This window comes from Vidua macroura, chromosome 8 (assembly GCF_024509145.1).
Source record: "Vidua macroura isolate BioBank_ID:100142 chromosome 8, ASM2450914v1, whole genome shotgun sequence".
Classification (NCBI taxonomy): Eukaryota; Metazoa; Chordata; class Aves; order Passeriformes; family Viduidae; genus Vidua; species Vidua macroura.
The window spans coordinates 2,263,937-2,281,860 of record NC_071578.1 but is presented as its reverse complement, the minus strand read 5'-3'; the positions used below and the strand labels follow the sequence as shown (position 1 = coordinate 2,281,860).

At 42.9% G+C, this 17,924-nt stretch overlaps 1 protein-coding gene across 2 annotated transcripts in view; it reads left to right on the top strand.

Annotated features, from left to right (window-relative positions):
• Positions 1-15,770, top strand: part of PTPRE (protein tyrosine phosphatase receptor type E) — a 95,058-nt gene extending 79,288 nt beyond the window's left edge. For both annotated transcript variants that reach the window (XM_053983758.1, XM_053983759.1), the window contains exons 10-20: positions 198-317; positions 2,273-2,433; positions 5,422-5,557; positions 6,315-6,464; positions 7,518-7,611; positions 8,353-8,429; positions 9,518-9,652; positions 11,175-11,300; positions 12,028-12,188; positions 12,820-12,955; positions 14,512-15,770. In XM_053983758.1, the coding sequence (XP_053839733.1) occupies positions 198-317; positions 2,273-2,433; positions 5,422-5,557; positions 6,315-6,464; positions 7,518-7,611; positions 8,353-8,429; positions 9,518-9,652; positions 11,175-11,300; positions 12,028-12,188; positions 12,820-12,955; positions 14,512-14,586 (1,371 nt within the window). In that variant the 3' untranslated portion in view covers positions 14,587-15,770. The remainder of the gene's footprint in view (positions 1-197; positions 318-2,272; positions 2,434-5,421; positions 5,558-6,314; positions 6,465-7,517; positions 7,612-8,352; positions 8,430-9,517; positions 9,653-11,174; positions 11,301-12,027; positions 12,189-12,819; positions 12,956-14,511) is intronic.
• The last annotated feature ends 2,154 nt before the right edge of the window (positions 15,771-17,924 follow it).

Genomic DNA, 17,924 nt, shown 5'->3' with positions numbered 1-17,924 from the left:
AAATTCCTTGGGTTTGGGTCTGAAATTTCCCAGGTTTGGCTCTGAGATTCCCCGGGTTTGGCTCTGAGATTCCCCGGGCTTGGCTTTAAAATTCCCTGTGCTTGGTTCTGAGATTCCCTGGGTTTTGTTCTGGAATTGCCTGTGCTTGGCTGTAGAATTCCCTGTGCGTGGCTCTGAACTGCCGTGTTTCTGTGCAGGAGAAGTGCTTCCAGTACTGGCCTGACCAGGGCTGCTGGACGTACGGCAGCGTCCGCGTGTCCGTGGAGGATTCCATGGTGCTGGTGGATTACACCATCCGCAAGTTCTGCGTGCACTCGGTGAGGCCTGAGCTGCTCCGGGGCCCCCTTCAGTCCTGAGGGAAAGCCCAGAACATCTCAAAATGGAAAACCTTTCCTTGGGAAGAAATTGAGGCTATTTGAGAAATCAGAATTTTAGAAATCTGGCTGATTTTAGCCGACAGCTACATCGTGATTGAGGCTAAATAAATATGTGGTTGTTGGCTTTCGCTCTTGTAAATTAACTTCTATCAATTGTTAATCACAATTATTTTAATATATTTATAATAATATTTATAACAATAATAATTTATATTTATAACTACTTTTACTATAATAATTGTGATCTGGCCCCTGTGGAACTTGGATTCTCAGAACATCATTTATGAACAATATTTTAGTTTGTGAGCAATGTAATAAATACAGTGTTAGCTTTTAAAATTTAAAACAGTTTTAACTTTTGCAAAATATTAGAATAGGTGTTATACATTTAACTTTTACTAAAATAACTATATCAAATAATAACTAATATTTTTGCTTTTGTAACTAACAATAAAAACAACTCAAACATATCTGTAAAATAAGTCATACCCTCTATATACTTAAATAACATTAAAAAAAATATAATCAGTAAGTACCAACTACTAAAACCACAAAACCAAAAGCTGTCATGAAAAAGTAACACACAACCCTCAAAAAAAAAAAAAATAACCCAATTCATCATTTCTACACACGTCAGAAATCAAACCAAACTAAAAATTTCCCAAAACATATAAACAAATTAAAAAACATTTCTGAATATATATCATATTTATAAATATGTATGTAACCAACACAAAAAATATATATTTAAAAAATTATTATAGTTAACTAATATACCTCTAACTAAAACTACCCACCCAACACTATTTCTTGCCCCTTTTATCTTTTTATTAAATCTTTAAAAATTGTGAAAAATAAAGCTGGTTTCTCAGGGGCAGGGAATTGGTGTGTGCCTCTCCTGGGCAGGGCAGCAGGGTGTGCCCAGGAATATCCCCTGCAATTCCTGCCTGAGAGAGGGTCTGGATTTCTGTGCCCAGGGATGCCTTGGGACTGCCCAGCACAGGAGCAGGGACTTGATCTTTTGGGGGAAAAAATTGCACAGATTTAAAAAAAAAAAAAAAAGAAAGAGTGGATTTGGATATGTTTGGTGTTGGAATCTGAAATGCAAGGGATTCTCAGAACTTTAATTCTAAGCCAAAGTTTAGGATTAAACACAGGATTTGATCTAAGACCTTGGAAAAGGCTTCCAAACCCAGGTGCTGGAAGCAGAATGTGGATTTATAGTTTAAAGCAGAGACGTGTTAAACTAAATAAAGGAAAGTTTAAAGTTTTAGAGTTTAAGATGTAGAAAAAATAAAGTAGTTCCAGAGGTAAGCAAGAAGTTTAGAATGCAGAGCTGTAGGTTTGTGTGTCATGACATGATTGCTAAGAAAGCTCACACTGTAGCATGGGTCCATAAGATGAAATATTTAAGGATTGGGTCAAAAACATAAATATCCTTATTGACAGTGTTTAATTGGTCAGTAATTCCTTAAAAATCTTATAACTAAGGGTCTTGTGACCTTCTGAGCCATGTGGTGAAGATGTGAGCTGAACTCACCCTTCCTGCCTATGTAGAGGATAAGAAAAATAAATGACATCATCAAAAACAATTCAGAGATCCCGTCTCAAATTCCTTCCAAAATTCCCCACAAGTGAATTGTCACTATTTGGCTATTTGGAAGAGTCTGTCTCACTCTTTGCAATCCTACCCTGGGATCATTCCACTGAAAATGAATCATAAATGGTATTTTTACTTAGTGTTTGTATTTTACACACACTGTAAACTCCAAATCCTCGAGTCAGGCCTGGAGTGTGGCAGGGAATAAAGCCATAAATAAAAACCGTGGCAGTTTGTTTATCAATCTTTGCATGGAACATGAGATGTCAGACTCAGGGTGTGGGTGTTCCTGCAGCTCCACGAGGGATGCAAAGCTCCAAGGCTCGTCACACAGCTCCACTTCACCAGCTGGCCGGATTTTGGGGTGCCTTTCACACCTATTGGCATGCTGAAATTCCTGAAAAAAGTCAAAACCTTGAATCCTGCCCATGCTGGACCAATTGTGGTTCACTGTAGGTATGTATGTGCTCCTCAGACCATTCTTGTGGCTTGGCCTGGAGTTATTCATATATATTTAGATGTTTTAAAACATATTTATATATATTTTTAAAGATTTTATATGTGTATTTTATATATATGTCTATTTATAGATATATTTACTCACATATTTCTATTCAAGGGTAATATTCTGCTGAGTTTTTGAGAGTAAAAACAATTTCCAAAGCTCAGTCTTTGCTGTCAGTTTAATACTCAAACAGAAATTGTTCTGCTCTTTGGGGTTTTTGTTATGAGGGATCTCCATTGTTTGCTATAAATCTGTTCTTTGTCAGAAAAACAGACTGGTGATAGAAATCCGTGGCCTTTGCCACTCACTGCTGCTCTGGGAATTCATCCCCCACTTCTCCCACAGTCAAATTACAGTTTTTTAATGGAAATTAGCCATGAAATGCCTGACAAGTTTGGAAGAAAGACTTGAATTCAAGAGACTTAAATGCTGCAATTTTAAAAATGTGCTTCATCCAATCCAGAACCAATTGCCACTCGCTGGTCACTTGCACAGGCACATCCTGCTGCTAAACTGTTGAAATCTTTAATGAAACTAAAACCAAACTCTCAAACAGTTGGGAGAGAATAATTGCAACTTCTAGAGCAGCTGAAAGCTCACCCCTGAGCAGGAAGTGGCTTTTCAGGAGCAATTGTCATTGCAAGGTTAGGCTAAAAAGAGCACAAGAGCAGAATGAAAAGAAAAGAAGAGCAGCTTTCTCTGTCTGGGTCTTGTTTTTAAGCAAAAAAAAAAGTTGTAAATTCCTGTATTTGCCTCTTTTTCTTTGCTAGAAATACTCCCTGGTAATGTGTGCTGGAGAAAATGAGGGTGTTTGTCCTGCTGGGATTCACCTTCTCCCCCAGGTGTCATGAATAAAAAAAAAAAAACATTTAATTGGGAAAAGTAGATTTGAGCTGTCTCAGTTGAGAATATTTTATAGCCCTTTGCTGTGTGTGGAGCCTCATTCTGGGCTTGAGCTTTATTTGGCAGCAGCAGGAAATTCTGTGCTTGGTTTAACCAGCAGAAGGAAAGCCAGAAGCAAGGAAAATAGAAAATAATTTCATCAATACCTGCAGAGATTTAAATCTAAAGGGCCAGCAGAGCACGGCGAGGCCGCCGTGTGTCAGGGTGAGAAATGAGGGAGGACAGAGGTGACACTGAGCTTCCGTCCCACTTCAGGATGTGACACCACTGAATTGTTGGGAAAAGGAAAGGGAAGCCCATCAGCAGTGAGTAACCATCCATTTTTAGGGAGCCTGTAGGGAAATCTGCCCCAGCCACCCTGGCCAAAAGCTCCCCAGTGAGGTTTGGGAAGTGAATAAAACACTGAATTAGCATTTGGGAGTCAAGGAGTGAAAACGAGGAGTGGCAGGGTTTTCTGCTGATTCTTGTATTCTGTACGTTTTTAGAACTAGGATTTTTTTTTTTTTTTTTAGAAGGAGAACTTTTTCAGTGGGTGGAGAGGGACTGTGAGGAATGGCTGAGTAAGGGGTGCCACGAAGCAGGCTAAGGATGGAGACACTCAGGTGGATGTCCAGGGTGGGGAAATCACCAGCTTTAGCAGGAACGTGCAGGGATGGAATCCAGAGCTGATCTGGGAGCTGTGGGAGGGAATGGGGATGTGTAAAAAGGGATCATGGCTGGAAAGGGTGTGAGGACACTGAGCTGGGCTGAAACCCCCAGGAATGAGCAGTGAGGGACCAGTGAGAAGTGGGGAGGGGAGATCCGTGCTCAGAAGTGGCCTCCAGGGCTGTCAGGAGGAGAACAATCTCTTTTGAGTGGGAATTATGGCATTAGGACATGAGGGGGATTCCCTGTGGTGCCAGAGGGCCAACATGGATGGATGGATGGAAGGGAATCTCCATCCTCCCTCCAGACCTCTGGAATGGTGGAGCTCGTGGGTTTTGGTTTCCCTGCTGGTAAAGTGAGTGTGGAAATGAAATAATTGTACTACAAAAACAATTTTATTCTTTTTCTGGTCTTTAAAAAACCTAATCTTGCCTTGCTGAGAATTGCTTTCTATTTTTGAGCTCATGAGGGGAGAGGAGAGGTTTTCATCGTGTTCCTGGAGGTGTTTGTGGCCACTGCAGCCAAGCAAACTGCCCAGAGGTTAAAGGAGAGCTACTCATGACTAGTACAGGATGCCATGCCCTTTTCCTCTGGAAGGAAGAGCTGAAAGTCGCTGGAATTTCTTCATTTCTAACGGTCGTGCTCCCTCTCGTGGCTTTTAAGGATATAAAAGCCAAAAAGTGTTTAAGGGGTAGCAACGTTGGGAAATGCGGAGCTAAAAATTCCTAAAAGAATAATTAAAATTTTATCTTAACCTGAATTATTACAGAGTCAAGCAGATTTGCTTTTCAAATGTGTTTTTAAATATAATTCTGATGCCATCAGCTGGAAAGAGCTGGGGTTTTATGCTAAAAACACCCCTCTTTTTTTTGCTGTCCTTGTTAAAATGAAAAAGGGGGAAGTTTAGATTGGATATTAGGAAAAAGTTTTTCATGGAAAGAGTGATAAAGTTCTGGAATGTTCTGCCCGGGGAGGTGGTGCAGTCACCATCCCTGGGTGTGTTTAACAAAGCCTGGATGTGGCACTGGGTGCCAGGGTTGAGTTGAGCTGTTGGGGCTGGGTTGGACTCGATCTTGAAGGTCTCTTCCAACCTGGTCATCCTGGGAATTCTGTGAGTTTCTTTGCTGAAAGGGTGACCTGGCACTGGGACAGGCCACAGGGGTGGAACCCATCCCTGGGGGGATTTAAAAGCCCTGTGAATGTGGCACTTGGGGACATGGGGGGAGCAGCTGGACTCCAGGATCTCCGACAGCTTTTCCAGCCTTAACCACTCCGTGACTCCATGAGATTTAATGTTTCAGTCCAGTCTGAGCCCGAGGCTCAGTGCTGCAGCGGTTCCTGCGGGTTTGGGTGACTCCAGGGATGTTTTTGTGTGTCTGTTCCCTCCGCAGCGCGGGCGTGGGGCGCACGGGCACCTTCATCGTCATCGACGCCATCATCGACATGATGCACGCGGAGCAGAAGGTGGATGTCTTCGAGTTCGTCTCCAGGATCCGCAACCAGCGGCCCCAGATGGTTCAGACTGATGTGAGTGCGCTTCGACCACCCGAAATTCCAGCTTTTCCTGGGCAGAGAAGGAGATGCTGCTGCATTCCCACTCTGTTGGGCAGCCCAGCGTGTCCCGTGCTGTTGGACAATTGAAAATTGGGGCTTGGAGCAACCTGGGATTAGTGGGAGGTGTCCATGCCCGTGGCAGGGGTGGGATGGATGAGTTTTAAGGTCCCTTCCCACCCAAATCTGGAATCCCAAATCTGGGATTCTCTAATTCAAAAATGCACAAAGCTCAGTGCAGGATGTGGGGTGGGGCAGAAGATAAAGGTGGAGAAGACCAGTGTGAAACACTTAATTTTTAATGAGAGTGGAATGTCAGAGGATATGAGTGGAAATGTGAGCAAAACAGGAAAACTCTGGTTTAACGTAATAATTTGTAATTATTATTGTGTTAATAATTAGGAGATTGTCACCAAACAGTGACAAGACAAAGAGCAGTGACTTTGAAGTTAGATGGGATATTGGGAAGGAATTTTTGGCTGGGAGGGTGGGCAGGCCCTGGCACAGGGTGCCCAGAGCAGCTGTGGCTGCCCCTGGATCCCTGGCAGTGCCCAAGGCCAGGCTGGACACTGGGGCTGGGAGCACCTGGGACAGTGGGAGGTGTCCCTGCCATGGCAGGGGTGGCACTGGATGGGCTTTAAGGTCCCTTCCAAGCCAAACCATCCTGTGATTTTTAAATAAGTCCCAGAATTCCTCATTTCCCTCCCTTCCTCTTCCTCTCTGTCCCTTCCAGATGCAATATTCCTTCATTTACCAAGCCTTACTTGAGTACTACCTCTACGGTGACACGGAGCTGGATGTGTCATCCCTGGAAAAACACCTCCAGACTTCCCACAGTGCAGCCCCAAACCTGGTCAAAATAGGCCTGGAAGAGGAATTTAAAGTAAGTGTGGAAATCTTCCCCACAGGATTTCCAAGATGTAAGCCAAGAGGATAAAAGTGTAACCTTAAAGGTGCATAAAAGGGAAGAAGTTATTTTATTTGGTGGTTGTTGTGAATGGGGCCTTGCTGAACATCCTGTTCCCTAAATTCAGATTTTAATCTAGTTCCCTCATTCAGAGCTGTGTCATTCCCTGGCCTTTCCCTAAATGCTTTTTGTTTGTTTAGAAAAGAAAAGTGGAGTGATTCTCTGGGTGTGGTGCAGGTTGCCAGATCAGATAGTGCTGGAAGAGGAAACTGGATTAGGTGCTCCTAATCTGCATCCCAGTGGGATTGTTAACTCCGAGGTGACTGACAGCAGGGAATGTACAGGGCTGGAGAAAAACCTCAAAAAAAATCCCAAAAACCCCATTTCTTATCAGTGGAGAAACCCCAGATGAAGAAAACCACACTGGCTGTATGTGATCATTGTTTAAATGATTTTAGTTCCCTGAGGGAACTAAATGATGGAATGATTTTCCTTATGGTAAAATATTTATTTTCTATATAGGTTTAAAGTATTAATTAACATCTGTGTGTTAGCTGGAGTTGTCCCTTTGCTTTAAAGGACTAATTTAACCACTATTTGGGAACTGGGTAAAGAAAATGATGTAAAAATAAGTTTGATGATAGAGCAACAAGTTCCAAAATCAACAGTACTGAGGGAAGGAAGGTTAGATGGGATATTGGGAAGGAATTTTTGGCTGTGAGGGTGTAAGGGCCTGGCACAGGGTGCCCAGAGCAGCTGTGGGTGCCCCTGCATCCCTGGAAGTGTCCAAGGCCAGGCTGGAGCAGGCTGGGACAGTGGGAGGTGTCCCAAGGGGTGGCACTGGATGGGATTTAAAGTCCCTTCCAACCCAAACCATTCCGGAATTCCGGGACTGTTACTCCTTCTGTAGCCAGGGGAATGAAGTGGCTGCAGGCTCCCTGTGAGCATGGCAGTGATTTTATTTTTTATTATTTGCTGGGGGCCCCTCCTGCCCTGCGTGCTCAGCCCCTCCCTGTGTGCTCTCTGCAGAAGCTGACCAACGTGCGCATCATGAAGGAGAACATGAGGACTGGCAACCTCCCGGCCAACATGAAGAAAGCCAGAGTCATCCAGATCATCCCCTGTAAGAGCCCAGCTTCTCACCTCCAGAGAGAGTGCCAGAAATCCCTGGCTGGGAGCACACACGGGATCTGTCTGCTGGCAGAGCCCAGCTCCGCTCAGAACACAGCTCCCCTTACAAACTCATCTGGAAAAAAATCAGTGAATTGGGTTTTACTGAGTCACCCTAAAAATCTGATACAGTCAGGGATTTTGGATTAAATAACTCAGCAGTTTCACCTGTTAAACCACTCCTGTTCTGTGTGATTCCATGCAGAGACCAGCTCAGTTCAGAACACAGCTCCCCTTACAAACTCATCTGGAAAAAAATCAGTGAATTGGGTTTTACTGAGTCACCCTAAAAATCTGTTACAATCGGGGATTTTGGATTAAATAACTCAGCAGTTTCACCTGTTCTGTGTGATGCCATGCAGAGCCCAGCTCAGAACACAGCTCCCCTTACAAACTCATCTGGAAAAAAATCAGTGAACTGGTTTTACTGAGTCACCCTAAAATCTGTTACAGTCAGGGATTTTGGATTAAATAACTCACCTGTTAAACCACCCCTTTTCTGTGTGATTCCATGCACGGTCTGAGCAGCACTGGAATGTTTGCACCTAAAAATGAATATTTCACAGAAAAGATTGGGCGGGGTTTGTTCTTCCATATGCAGTTGGCAAAAGCAAGACTGGACTCAAAATTAAGCCTAGACTTTTTTTAAACTGGACTCAAAACTAAACCCAGGCTTTGTTTTTTTTTTTCCCAGATGATTTTAACAGAGTGATTCTGTCCATGAAAAGAGGGCAGGAGTACACAGATTACATCAATGCTTCCTTCATAGATGTAAGTACACAACATTTTCATGCATTTCCTTTTAAAATCAGAGATTTTGCTGCTGCTGCTAGGTCTTTTTAAAGAGGCACAGTCAGCTTGGCTTGCAGAGAACATGAGCTTTGTTTATGGGAGTTTCCAAATGCATCTCTTATCTGGTGTTTTTAATTTCAGTTGAAATTGTTGCGCAATTTGAACCTTGTTGTTAGATTTACAAACCAAACCTTTTATTAAATTCTGACCAAACAAATCAGCTGCACAATTACAGCCAGTGATTCCATTATCTGGGTCATGTTAACAGGTGTAAATATTTGCTTTTCTGACAAACAGAAAAGTCACTGTTGAGCACAGGGAAAAGCTGTGACAGTGTTTGGCAGCCAGGCTTTACTTGAGCAGAGCTGGATGAATTCCAAGCTTTCTTCCCAGTTCCTGTTGGAAGCTGAGCACGGGATTGTGTCTTGTTTTTGTTGAAATATGAGAATTAATCATGTCCTTAAGCAGTAAAGCCATGTTAGAGACTGAGGGTGGTGGATTCCATACAGATCACACCTGCATGGAAGTAAGGAGAGGCTGGATGTGGCCCTCAGAGCCTTGGGGTTGGGTCACAGGTTGGACTCGATGGTCTCAGAGGTCTTTTCCAACCACATTGGTTTTGTGAAATAAAGCTGGGCCTCAACACTTGAGGCAGAAGTTCATTCTGGAGAAAGGTGGGAGCTGCTCTTGTGATAATCTTGTAGAATCTGGTCCTGCAGAATCTCATCATGACTGCAGAAATTCACCTGAGCACCGTGAATGTGGGGGAGATTTTAGAACCACAGAATCACTGAGGCTGGAAAAGCTCTCTCAGACCATCGAGTCCAACCACCCCCAGCACTGCCAAGGCCACCACTGCCCCATGTCCCCAAGTGCCACCTCCACATGGATTTTAAATCCCTCCAGGGGCACTGCCAACACTTTCTGTGGGGAAATTTCCCCTAATACCCGACTTGTACTTTCCCTGGTGCAGCTCCCTGGAGGAGAAGCCCCCGTTCCAGCCGGGGTGTCCCCGTGAGCCCCCTCCCTGTCCCTGTCCCCGGGGTGACCCCGCTCTCTTCCCGCAGGGCTATCGGCAGAAGGATTATTTCATTGCCACCCAGGGTCCCCTCCCTCACACGGTGGAGGATTTCTGGAGGATGGTGTGGGAGTGGAAGTGCCACACCATCGTGATGCTCACCGAGGTCCAGGAGAGGGAGCAGGTATGTGGGAAATGGATTTGAAACTCTCAAAGCCTGGCAGAAGGCTTCATTGACACAGTGTGCGAACCTCGAGATAAGAAATGCTGACTTAGAAATGCCATGGAGTAGGACAGGCATTGTTGAGAGAGAAATGGAGCCAGAAACAAGTCTCAAAGGCTTGCAAATGAGACTGGAGACTTTGGAGAAATAGAACTGTGAAAGATGCACTGTAGTGGGAGCCACTGTCGTAGTTGAGATGGAGACAATCCAAAGCAGCACGCTCCATTTTCAGAAGGCTTCAAACTGGTTTTATTAAAGCATGCATGCTCTTTATACATTCTTACAAAGCTCATCAGTTTACACTTTACTCACTGGTCAGGAAAGACAAGCAAAGTGCTCATTGGAATAGACATTTGCACTTTCTCTTACCCTTTCTTGGTTTCTCTGTCAATGACCTTGGTAGAAAATTCTTTCAGGGGTACACAAAGATCAAACTTCTCTGTGGCTCACAGAAGTCGCTGTAAAACCTCTTCCAGAACCCAAGAGGGGTAATTTTAGATTGGCTTTCAGGCATTTACAGCATGTGGCAAAAGCTGATAGGCCAAGAAACACTTAAATTAATTGTAATTAGGAAACAGCTTCTGATTGTGGTGGCATGAATGATAACATCTGTATTATCTCACTCTCCACACAAGACTGAAAATGGAATAAAAGTTTTCAAAAGGCCTCTCAGTTGCCCCATGTCTGGGTCAGAAAAGGGCCTGATGTGACACATGACCCCCCTGCAGCCCCACACTTCCCTTCCCACCTGCAAACCACAAGCATCAATACTGGAGAAACAATTTTTTTTTTTTTTTTGTCTAAAAATTCCAGCAATCCAGGATTTTTTTTTGGCTTTTCCTAAAATGAGCACTTGCTTCACTCTTTGGTGTGAGGCAGCATTGTTGCTTTTTCTGGAATTGCCAGGAAACACAAAAAAAACTGCAGAATATTGTGATTTTTGAGAGCTTCCAGTTTGCATCAAGGGATGCCTGACACAAGACAGAGTTTTGGGATTTGGGAACAAACTTTTGTGTAAATTTTTATCCCATTTGTCCCGGTAAAAGCTCCTGTTGCCCATTCTGAGCCTGTCCTAATTTGATTAAAATACGATAATTAATTCCTTATTTGATTAAAAGATGGGAATTAATGTCATTAATTAATTAAAGAGTCTTGTGCTGCAACTTGAAAATTCTGGGTTCCACAAGAGTGTTGTGAAAAGCTTTTTCTTGGTGGCTTTGGGAGGTTTTTAACAACATTACTTTGCTTTCAGGAATTCCATTTATTATGCTACTCTGTTTTAAAGCAATATTTGCTATCTGGGCCTCTTGAGCCCTTTTCATCATGATGGTTTCTATTCAAGAAATATTTTATCACTGTATTCTTAGTGTTTAGAACACACTTATTATGCTGGATGTCACTTCTTATGCCAGAGATTCATGACAACGTAGATAACTGGGGAAAAATAAATCAAGGAATATTTGCAATTCTCTGGAATCTGCAGGAAAAATGCTGCCAGTATTGGCCATCAGAGGGCTCTGTGACTCACGGAGAGATCACGGTGGAGATCAAGAGTGACAGCCTGATGGATGCCTTCAGTGTGAGGGACTTCCTGGTTACATATAATCCGGTAATTCTTCAAAATTCCAGTTTTTGTTTTTTTTTTTTTTTTTTTTTTTTTCCATCAGAAGGCATTTACAAATCTGGTTATGTATCTTAAATTCTGGGATTTCTGTCCAAACTTAAGTGTGGTTAATCAAAAGCTGGCATTAAGAGGAAGCTTATATGAAATAATTTTGCTTCAAATCCCTGAAAATTCTGATCAGCAGAATGGATGGTTGCAAAATGGGGGGTGGGTTTTGGGGTTTTTTTAACTGTTTTGTCGTTGCTATTATTCTTAGATTTTTCTGCTATATTCCACATAGGTATCAAAGAAAATTTGATTCAAGATTTTTCTCAAAATTTGAGTTTGGGTTGGAAGGGACCTTAAAACTCATCTCACCCCACCCCCTGCCATGGGCAGGGACACTTCCCACTATCCCAGGTTTTTCCAAGCCCTGTCCAGCCTGGCCTTGGGCACTTCCAGTGTATCCTAAGTCCTTCCCAGAGGAAACAGCTGTGCAAACCAAAGGAAAATTGTAGGGGGAAATTATCAGTGGGTGGGGGATTTAGAAACAGAGCTGCCAGGATAGAATCATGGAATATCACTGGAAATAAAATCACCAAGGCCATGGTATGGACCAGGTTGCAAATACTCTCCTGTAGCAGCACAAAACTGCTGCTGCAGATGTTCCAGGCAGGAATTGTGTTTCCACCTGGGAGGAACAAGTGGCTGAAGGCTGTTTTCCTGCTGGCAGAGCAACCAGGAGAAGCAGAGCAGGCTGGTCAGGCAGTTCCACTTCCACGGATGGCCGGAGATCGGGATTCCTGCCGAAGGGAAGGGCATGATCGACCTCATTGCAGCTGTGCAGAAGCAGCAGCAGCAGACAGGGAACCACCCCATCACTGTGCACTGCAGGTGAGCCCCCTCTGCACCTCAGCTTGGCTGCTCTGTGCCCCCTGCATTCCTCTTTTGTGGGGATTTTTGAAGGAATTTTGAATGAGGTAGAGATGGGACCTCTGAGCTTTTTAGATGATGCCATTTATTTTTCTTATCTTCCACACAGGCAGGAAGGGTGAGTTTGACTCACATCTTCACTGCATGGCTCAGAAGGTCACAAGACCCTTAGTTACAAGACCTTTTTAAAGATTTATTTACCAATAAAATACTGCAAACAAGGATATTTATGTTTTTGACCCAATCCCTATGTGTCAGCTTTCTTAGCCAGTCATGTTATGACACACAAACCTACAGTGCTGCATTCTACATACCTCTGTAATTACTTTTATTTTTTCTATATCTTAAACTCTAAACTTTCTTTTATTTGGTTTAACACATCTCTGCTTTAAACTATAAATCCACATTCTTGCTTCCAGCACCTGGGTTTGGAAGCCTTTTCCAAGGCCTCAGATCAAATCCTGTGTTTAATCCTAAACTTTGGCTCACAGGCCCAAAGTTCTGAGAATTCCTTGCATTTTGGATTCCAACTCTTTTCCCATTTTTATCCCAGTTCGTGCCCCCCCCCAAAAAAATTGTGTTTTCATTGCAGTGCTGGAGCAGGGAGAACGGGAACCTTCATAGCCCTGAGCAACATCCTGGAACGGGTGAAGGCTGAGGGGCTCCTGGACGTGTTCCAGGCTGTGAAGAGCTTGAGGCTGCAGAGGCCACACATGGTGCAAACACTGGTATGGGATTTACCAGGCCTTTGGAAGGGAGTTCTGTGTGTAAATATCCTTGGGAGAGGAGAATAAAAGGGTTTTTTTGCAGGCTGGCATCAATGATGCATGGTGGATGAGTGTGTACAAGGCATAATCAGGGTTTTACAGGGGGTTTTTAGAGCATGTCTGAAAACACAATTTGGTTAAATATTCTCTTTTAGGAACTTGAGGCAGTGAAATTAAACGTATTTTGAGTGTTGCAGGTGATAAAATATATTAAGTAAATGGCTTTCAGGTTATTTATCAGTTGTTCTTTCTTACCTTAAAATGTCTGGGCATAAATTGGAATCCCAGAATGGTTTGGGTTGGAAGGGACCTTAAAGCTCATCCCATTCCCACCCCTGCCATGGCAGGGGCACCTTCCACCATCCCAGGCTGCTCCAAGCCCCATCCAACCCGGCCTTGGACACTGCCAGGGATGTGGAAATCCTTGGAAATGTCTCTGCCTTGTTTGAAATCTTTAAGGTTTTCCTTCAAGTCATCTACAACTACTATTTGAAGCTTAGTCCAGATGCTTTTCCCTATTGAGTAAATATAAAAAAGTTTTCTGAGACTTTTCTGAACTTGAAAATGCATAAAAATATTGATATTTTTGATTTCCATAGCAGCTTCCATTCAGCAATCTGAAACCTCTTTAGAAACAATTGCCTCAAACCCTTTTTCCAGGGAGATGTTTTCTCCATCCCACAGATAGGAAGAAAGGGGGTGAAGAAATGGAATTGGTTTATCCATGCTCGGGCTGAGAGAGGGATGGATGGGATATTGGGAAGGAATTCCTCCCTGGGAGAGTGGGGAGGAGCTGGGATGGAATTCCCAGAGAAGCTGTGGAGTTTCCTTCCACAGCTGCTGAAGGAAAGTGATGCTTTATCAATAATCTAAATTTGGCTTTTCCCACATCCCTCACTGGTTCTGTCGGGCAGATAATCCAGAATGAGAAGAACTGACTTGAAATTAATTCTTAGGCTCTAGAATAAGCACGGTTATCATGTTTTATATTATTTGCTAAGGAAATTCTTCCCTGGCAGGGTGCTGGGCTGGCACAGGGTGCCCAGAGCAGCTGTGGCTGCCCCTGGATCCCTGGCAGTGCCCAAGGCCAGGTTGGAGCACCTGGGACAGTGGGAGGTGTCCCTGCCATGGCAGGGGTGGCACTGGGTGAATTTAGGCTCCCTCCCAACCCAAACCATCCTGGGATTTTCTGGTTCCCCAATTATCCCTGGACGCTGCTCAGGAGTTTCTGCTGTGAGCAGCTGGGTTTAAATCAAAAGCCAGGCCTAAGAACTGAATCAGTTTAAGAAGCATCTCTGAAAAAGCTCAAGCAATCATTTTAACCAAAGAGCAGGGATCAGCCTGTGTCTGACCAAAGCAAGAGGTTTATTTAAAATAACAGCCAGAAATCAGAGCAGACCAGTCCTCAGCTGCTGGTCCCAGTTAGGACATGTTGAATTGACCACTGGGATTTGCAGAATTCAGATTTTCTTAGTGTAACCAAAAGCACATTTTGATGTCTTTTCCTTGTTTTCCAGGAACAGTATGAATTCTGCTACAGAGTGGTACAAGATTTCATCGACATCTTTTCAGATTATGCTAATTTCAAATGAGAATTCTGCCTTATTTTTTAATTTGTCTGTATAAATAGTTGTATATTATGTTAATTTATTCCGTGTCACTTGGATTGTTGACTGAACTGTAAATACAACATTGTGCTGGCTCTAAAAGTTGCATTTGCTGTATAAAGTTGTTTCTTAAATATAAATATCTTCTAAAGCAAAGTATAATGTTCTTATACTGTATAGCACTGTAAGATGGGATAGAAATCTTTATTCTAAATAACAAAAAATTAATTCATGGATTTTTTTTTCCCTTTGAATTTTACGATCTCCCACTTCTTGAATTTTTTGACAAGTGATTTACAGTTCATCCTAAAAAAAGTGAATTTGGGTGCACATGTTTGAACATGTTTTGTTCACCGGGGAAATATGTTCACCATGAAAATAGATATTTATTTTTCCAGGTTGTTTTAAAGAGCCTCCAGGTTTTGTTGGATTTTGAGTCATACTATCCACAGGAAAAAATCAGTAGAAATACACATTTGAATTTTTGAATTAACAGAACTTTCAAAGCCCTGTTCATTTGGGTTTTTTTCCAAATATTGTTTAAGTCGACTTGGAAAGGCAATAATGTGATTTTTAGAGTATTTTGCATATTTGAAAAGTATATTTTGCAGCACCTGAACTTGTCTACTTGAAGAGAAAGGCCAGAAATGGAGTTAAAAGCATCTCTTCTCTATAAACACCTGCATAACTTCCCACTTCTTTAAAATAAGAGATGAACTCTTATTCCTTGTTTTGACTCAGCAGGATAATTAAGAGGTAAAAATTGGAAAAAATGTTTTATGGACAGTTTAATGCCAGAAACATTGAGTATTGTAGAAGTTCCTTCAGGTCCTTACCTTCCCAGAAATGTTATCAAAAAAGGACTTTCTTTAAGGGGTTTAGGGTTGTGTACAGAGATATATTTTTATTGAAAGTACTACTGAGAATAAAATTGGTGACAGAAAATGTAAAAGTTTTTATTACTGCCCCGATCAGGGGCTGGGAAATCCCCAAAATCACAGGGGATTGTTGAATAATTCCCAAATTTACCTTTCCCACTCTTCCAAAAGCATCTCTGACTTAATGAGCACAAAGGGGTGAATCTGTAATTAATTAAATAACAAATATGCAACATTTCTGTCTCGTCCAGCCAGGCTTTGGCCTTATTTCAAACAAGCAGCTTGAACTGAGCTTTTCCCTGCTGCTCTTGCACTATTTTATCCCGTTCCAATGGAATCTCATTGCACCTTGGAGCAATGCAAGGGGATGGGAAGGTGCCCCTCGGTCTCCTTCCATTCCAGCCTGGCTGGAAAAGGTTTGGGATGGGAATTCCTGAGCCCCCAACCCCCAGAGTGCCATTGGCTGTTCTTGTCTTCCCATGGCTGCACTCCTGTATTTATTTGTACAGTAAATGATGCACTTCAAAAACGAGATTGTTTAAAGATTAAACCTCGCTCGTGAGTCTCTATGAGAAGAAACGCTCGAGCCACAGGGTTGGGTACTGGAAGTGGAGCTGAGGAAGGGCATGTTCCTGAAATTCCATCCAAATGCAAAGAGCCAGGATAAATTTGGCCTGGAAATGATACAGTGGGGTTCAGTCTGATTTATGGCACAGACTCCCAGAGGCTGGAGGATAATGCAGAGGAATTCCCATTTTCTGATTCTGATGCCAGGATCTTTCTGACCATTTAGCCCCCATTTGAACAATAATTTGTCAGAATTTTGGGTCCCTGAGGTAAAAACTTGGGGGTGAGTTGTCCGTGAAGTCAATCTCAGTGCAGGGAGACTCCAAAAGGTTGGAAAATAACGCAAAGGAATTCCCATTTTCTCATCCTGATGTCAGGATCTTTCCAATCATTTAGCCAGCATTTGAATAATAATAATTTGTCTGTTAGGCAGATTCTGTGGGTCCCTGAGGGAAAAAGTGGGGTTGAATTGTCTCATGATGTCAATCTCAGTGCAGGGAGACTCCAAAAAATTGGAAAATAATGCAAAGGAATTCCCATGGTATGATCCTGATGTCAGGATCTTTCCAACCATTTAGGGGGCATTATAATAATAATAATAATTTGTCTGTTGGGCAGATCTGTGGGTCCCTGTGGTAAAAACTGGGGTTGTCTCCTGAAGTCAGTCTCAGCGCAGGGAGACTCCAAAAGGTCGGAAAAGAAAGGAATTCCCATGTTACGATCCTGATGTCAGGATCTTTCTGACCCTTCAGCCAGCATTTGAACAATAAGAATTTATTTGTGTGTTGGGCAGACTTTGGGGCCCCTGAGGTAAAACCTCGGGTTGAGTTGGCCACGAGGTCGATCTCAGTGCAGCAGTGGTGAGGGTGTGGGGGTCCCCCAGCCCCCCAGGAGCTGCCCACGGGGTTCCCAAAGGCCTCCTTCCAGCCAGGAGCAGGATGGAGTTCAGCTGGAACACCAAATCCTCGGTGGGTACTCGGATTTTAGTTGATAACCAGACTGAGAGATGGAGGCAGGGAAGAGAAATGCCTAGAATAGAATTCAGAACTCCCAGCCGTAGCTCCGTGAAGGTTTTTGTGGAATTTGAAGAGCTCCCTTGGCAGTCGCCGTGTGCTCGATGGCTGGAGCTCTGGGGAGTGTCTTGGTGGACTGGAATTTTCCTTTGAATCTCCGTCCGTTGCATGGAATTCCTTTAAAAGGCCAAATAGTTGGATTGGAAGTGTCCTTCTGATCCGTCTGTGGTTTTGGTCACTGTGTGACTTGGACTGTTCGTGTGTTCAGAAGGTCCCAGCTCAGCTCAGCACTGAAGCGTTCGCTTCCCAGCGTCCTCACCCCACAATCCATGAACGCCATGGACTCCCCGGAGCAATCCCTTAATAGTGCTTGGCTGACTTGGGCCTTAATGAAGAATGCATACTGTAATTAGCAGTGTTTTTTAGGCTATTTTTATGTATTTTTTAAACTTTTAAAATGAGCCTGTCCACCTCGTGTTCAGTCTTTCGAAATGTTTGCGTTTCCCTCGTCCCATTTTTCATGTAAAGTTACTGGAACTTTTCTGTATAACCAAAATGTATTTAATTTGTCAAATCTTTATAATATATGTATGTATTATACAGTTTCAGCTCTTATTATTTTCTTTTATGTTTCTAATTTGATCTTGCTGTGTTTTTAATGCCAGTGAATGTGGCTGAATTATTTGTATATGCAAATTGCAAGATCTAATACATTCTGATGCAAGAACAAAGCTTCTTTTTTATTCTCCACCTGCTTTATTTCCTTTAAATCTTTTAATTTCATTCCTGTGTTGTATGTTCATTTGAATTAAGCATTCTAAAAGAGTTGAAATCCATTATCTAGGTAAGTAATTTTTCAGTGCTT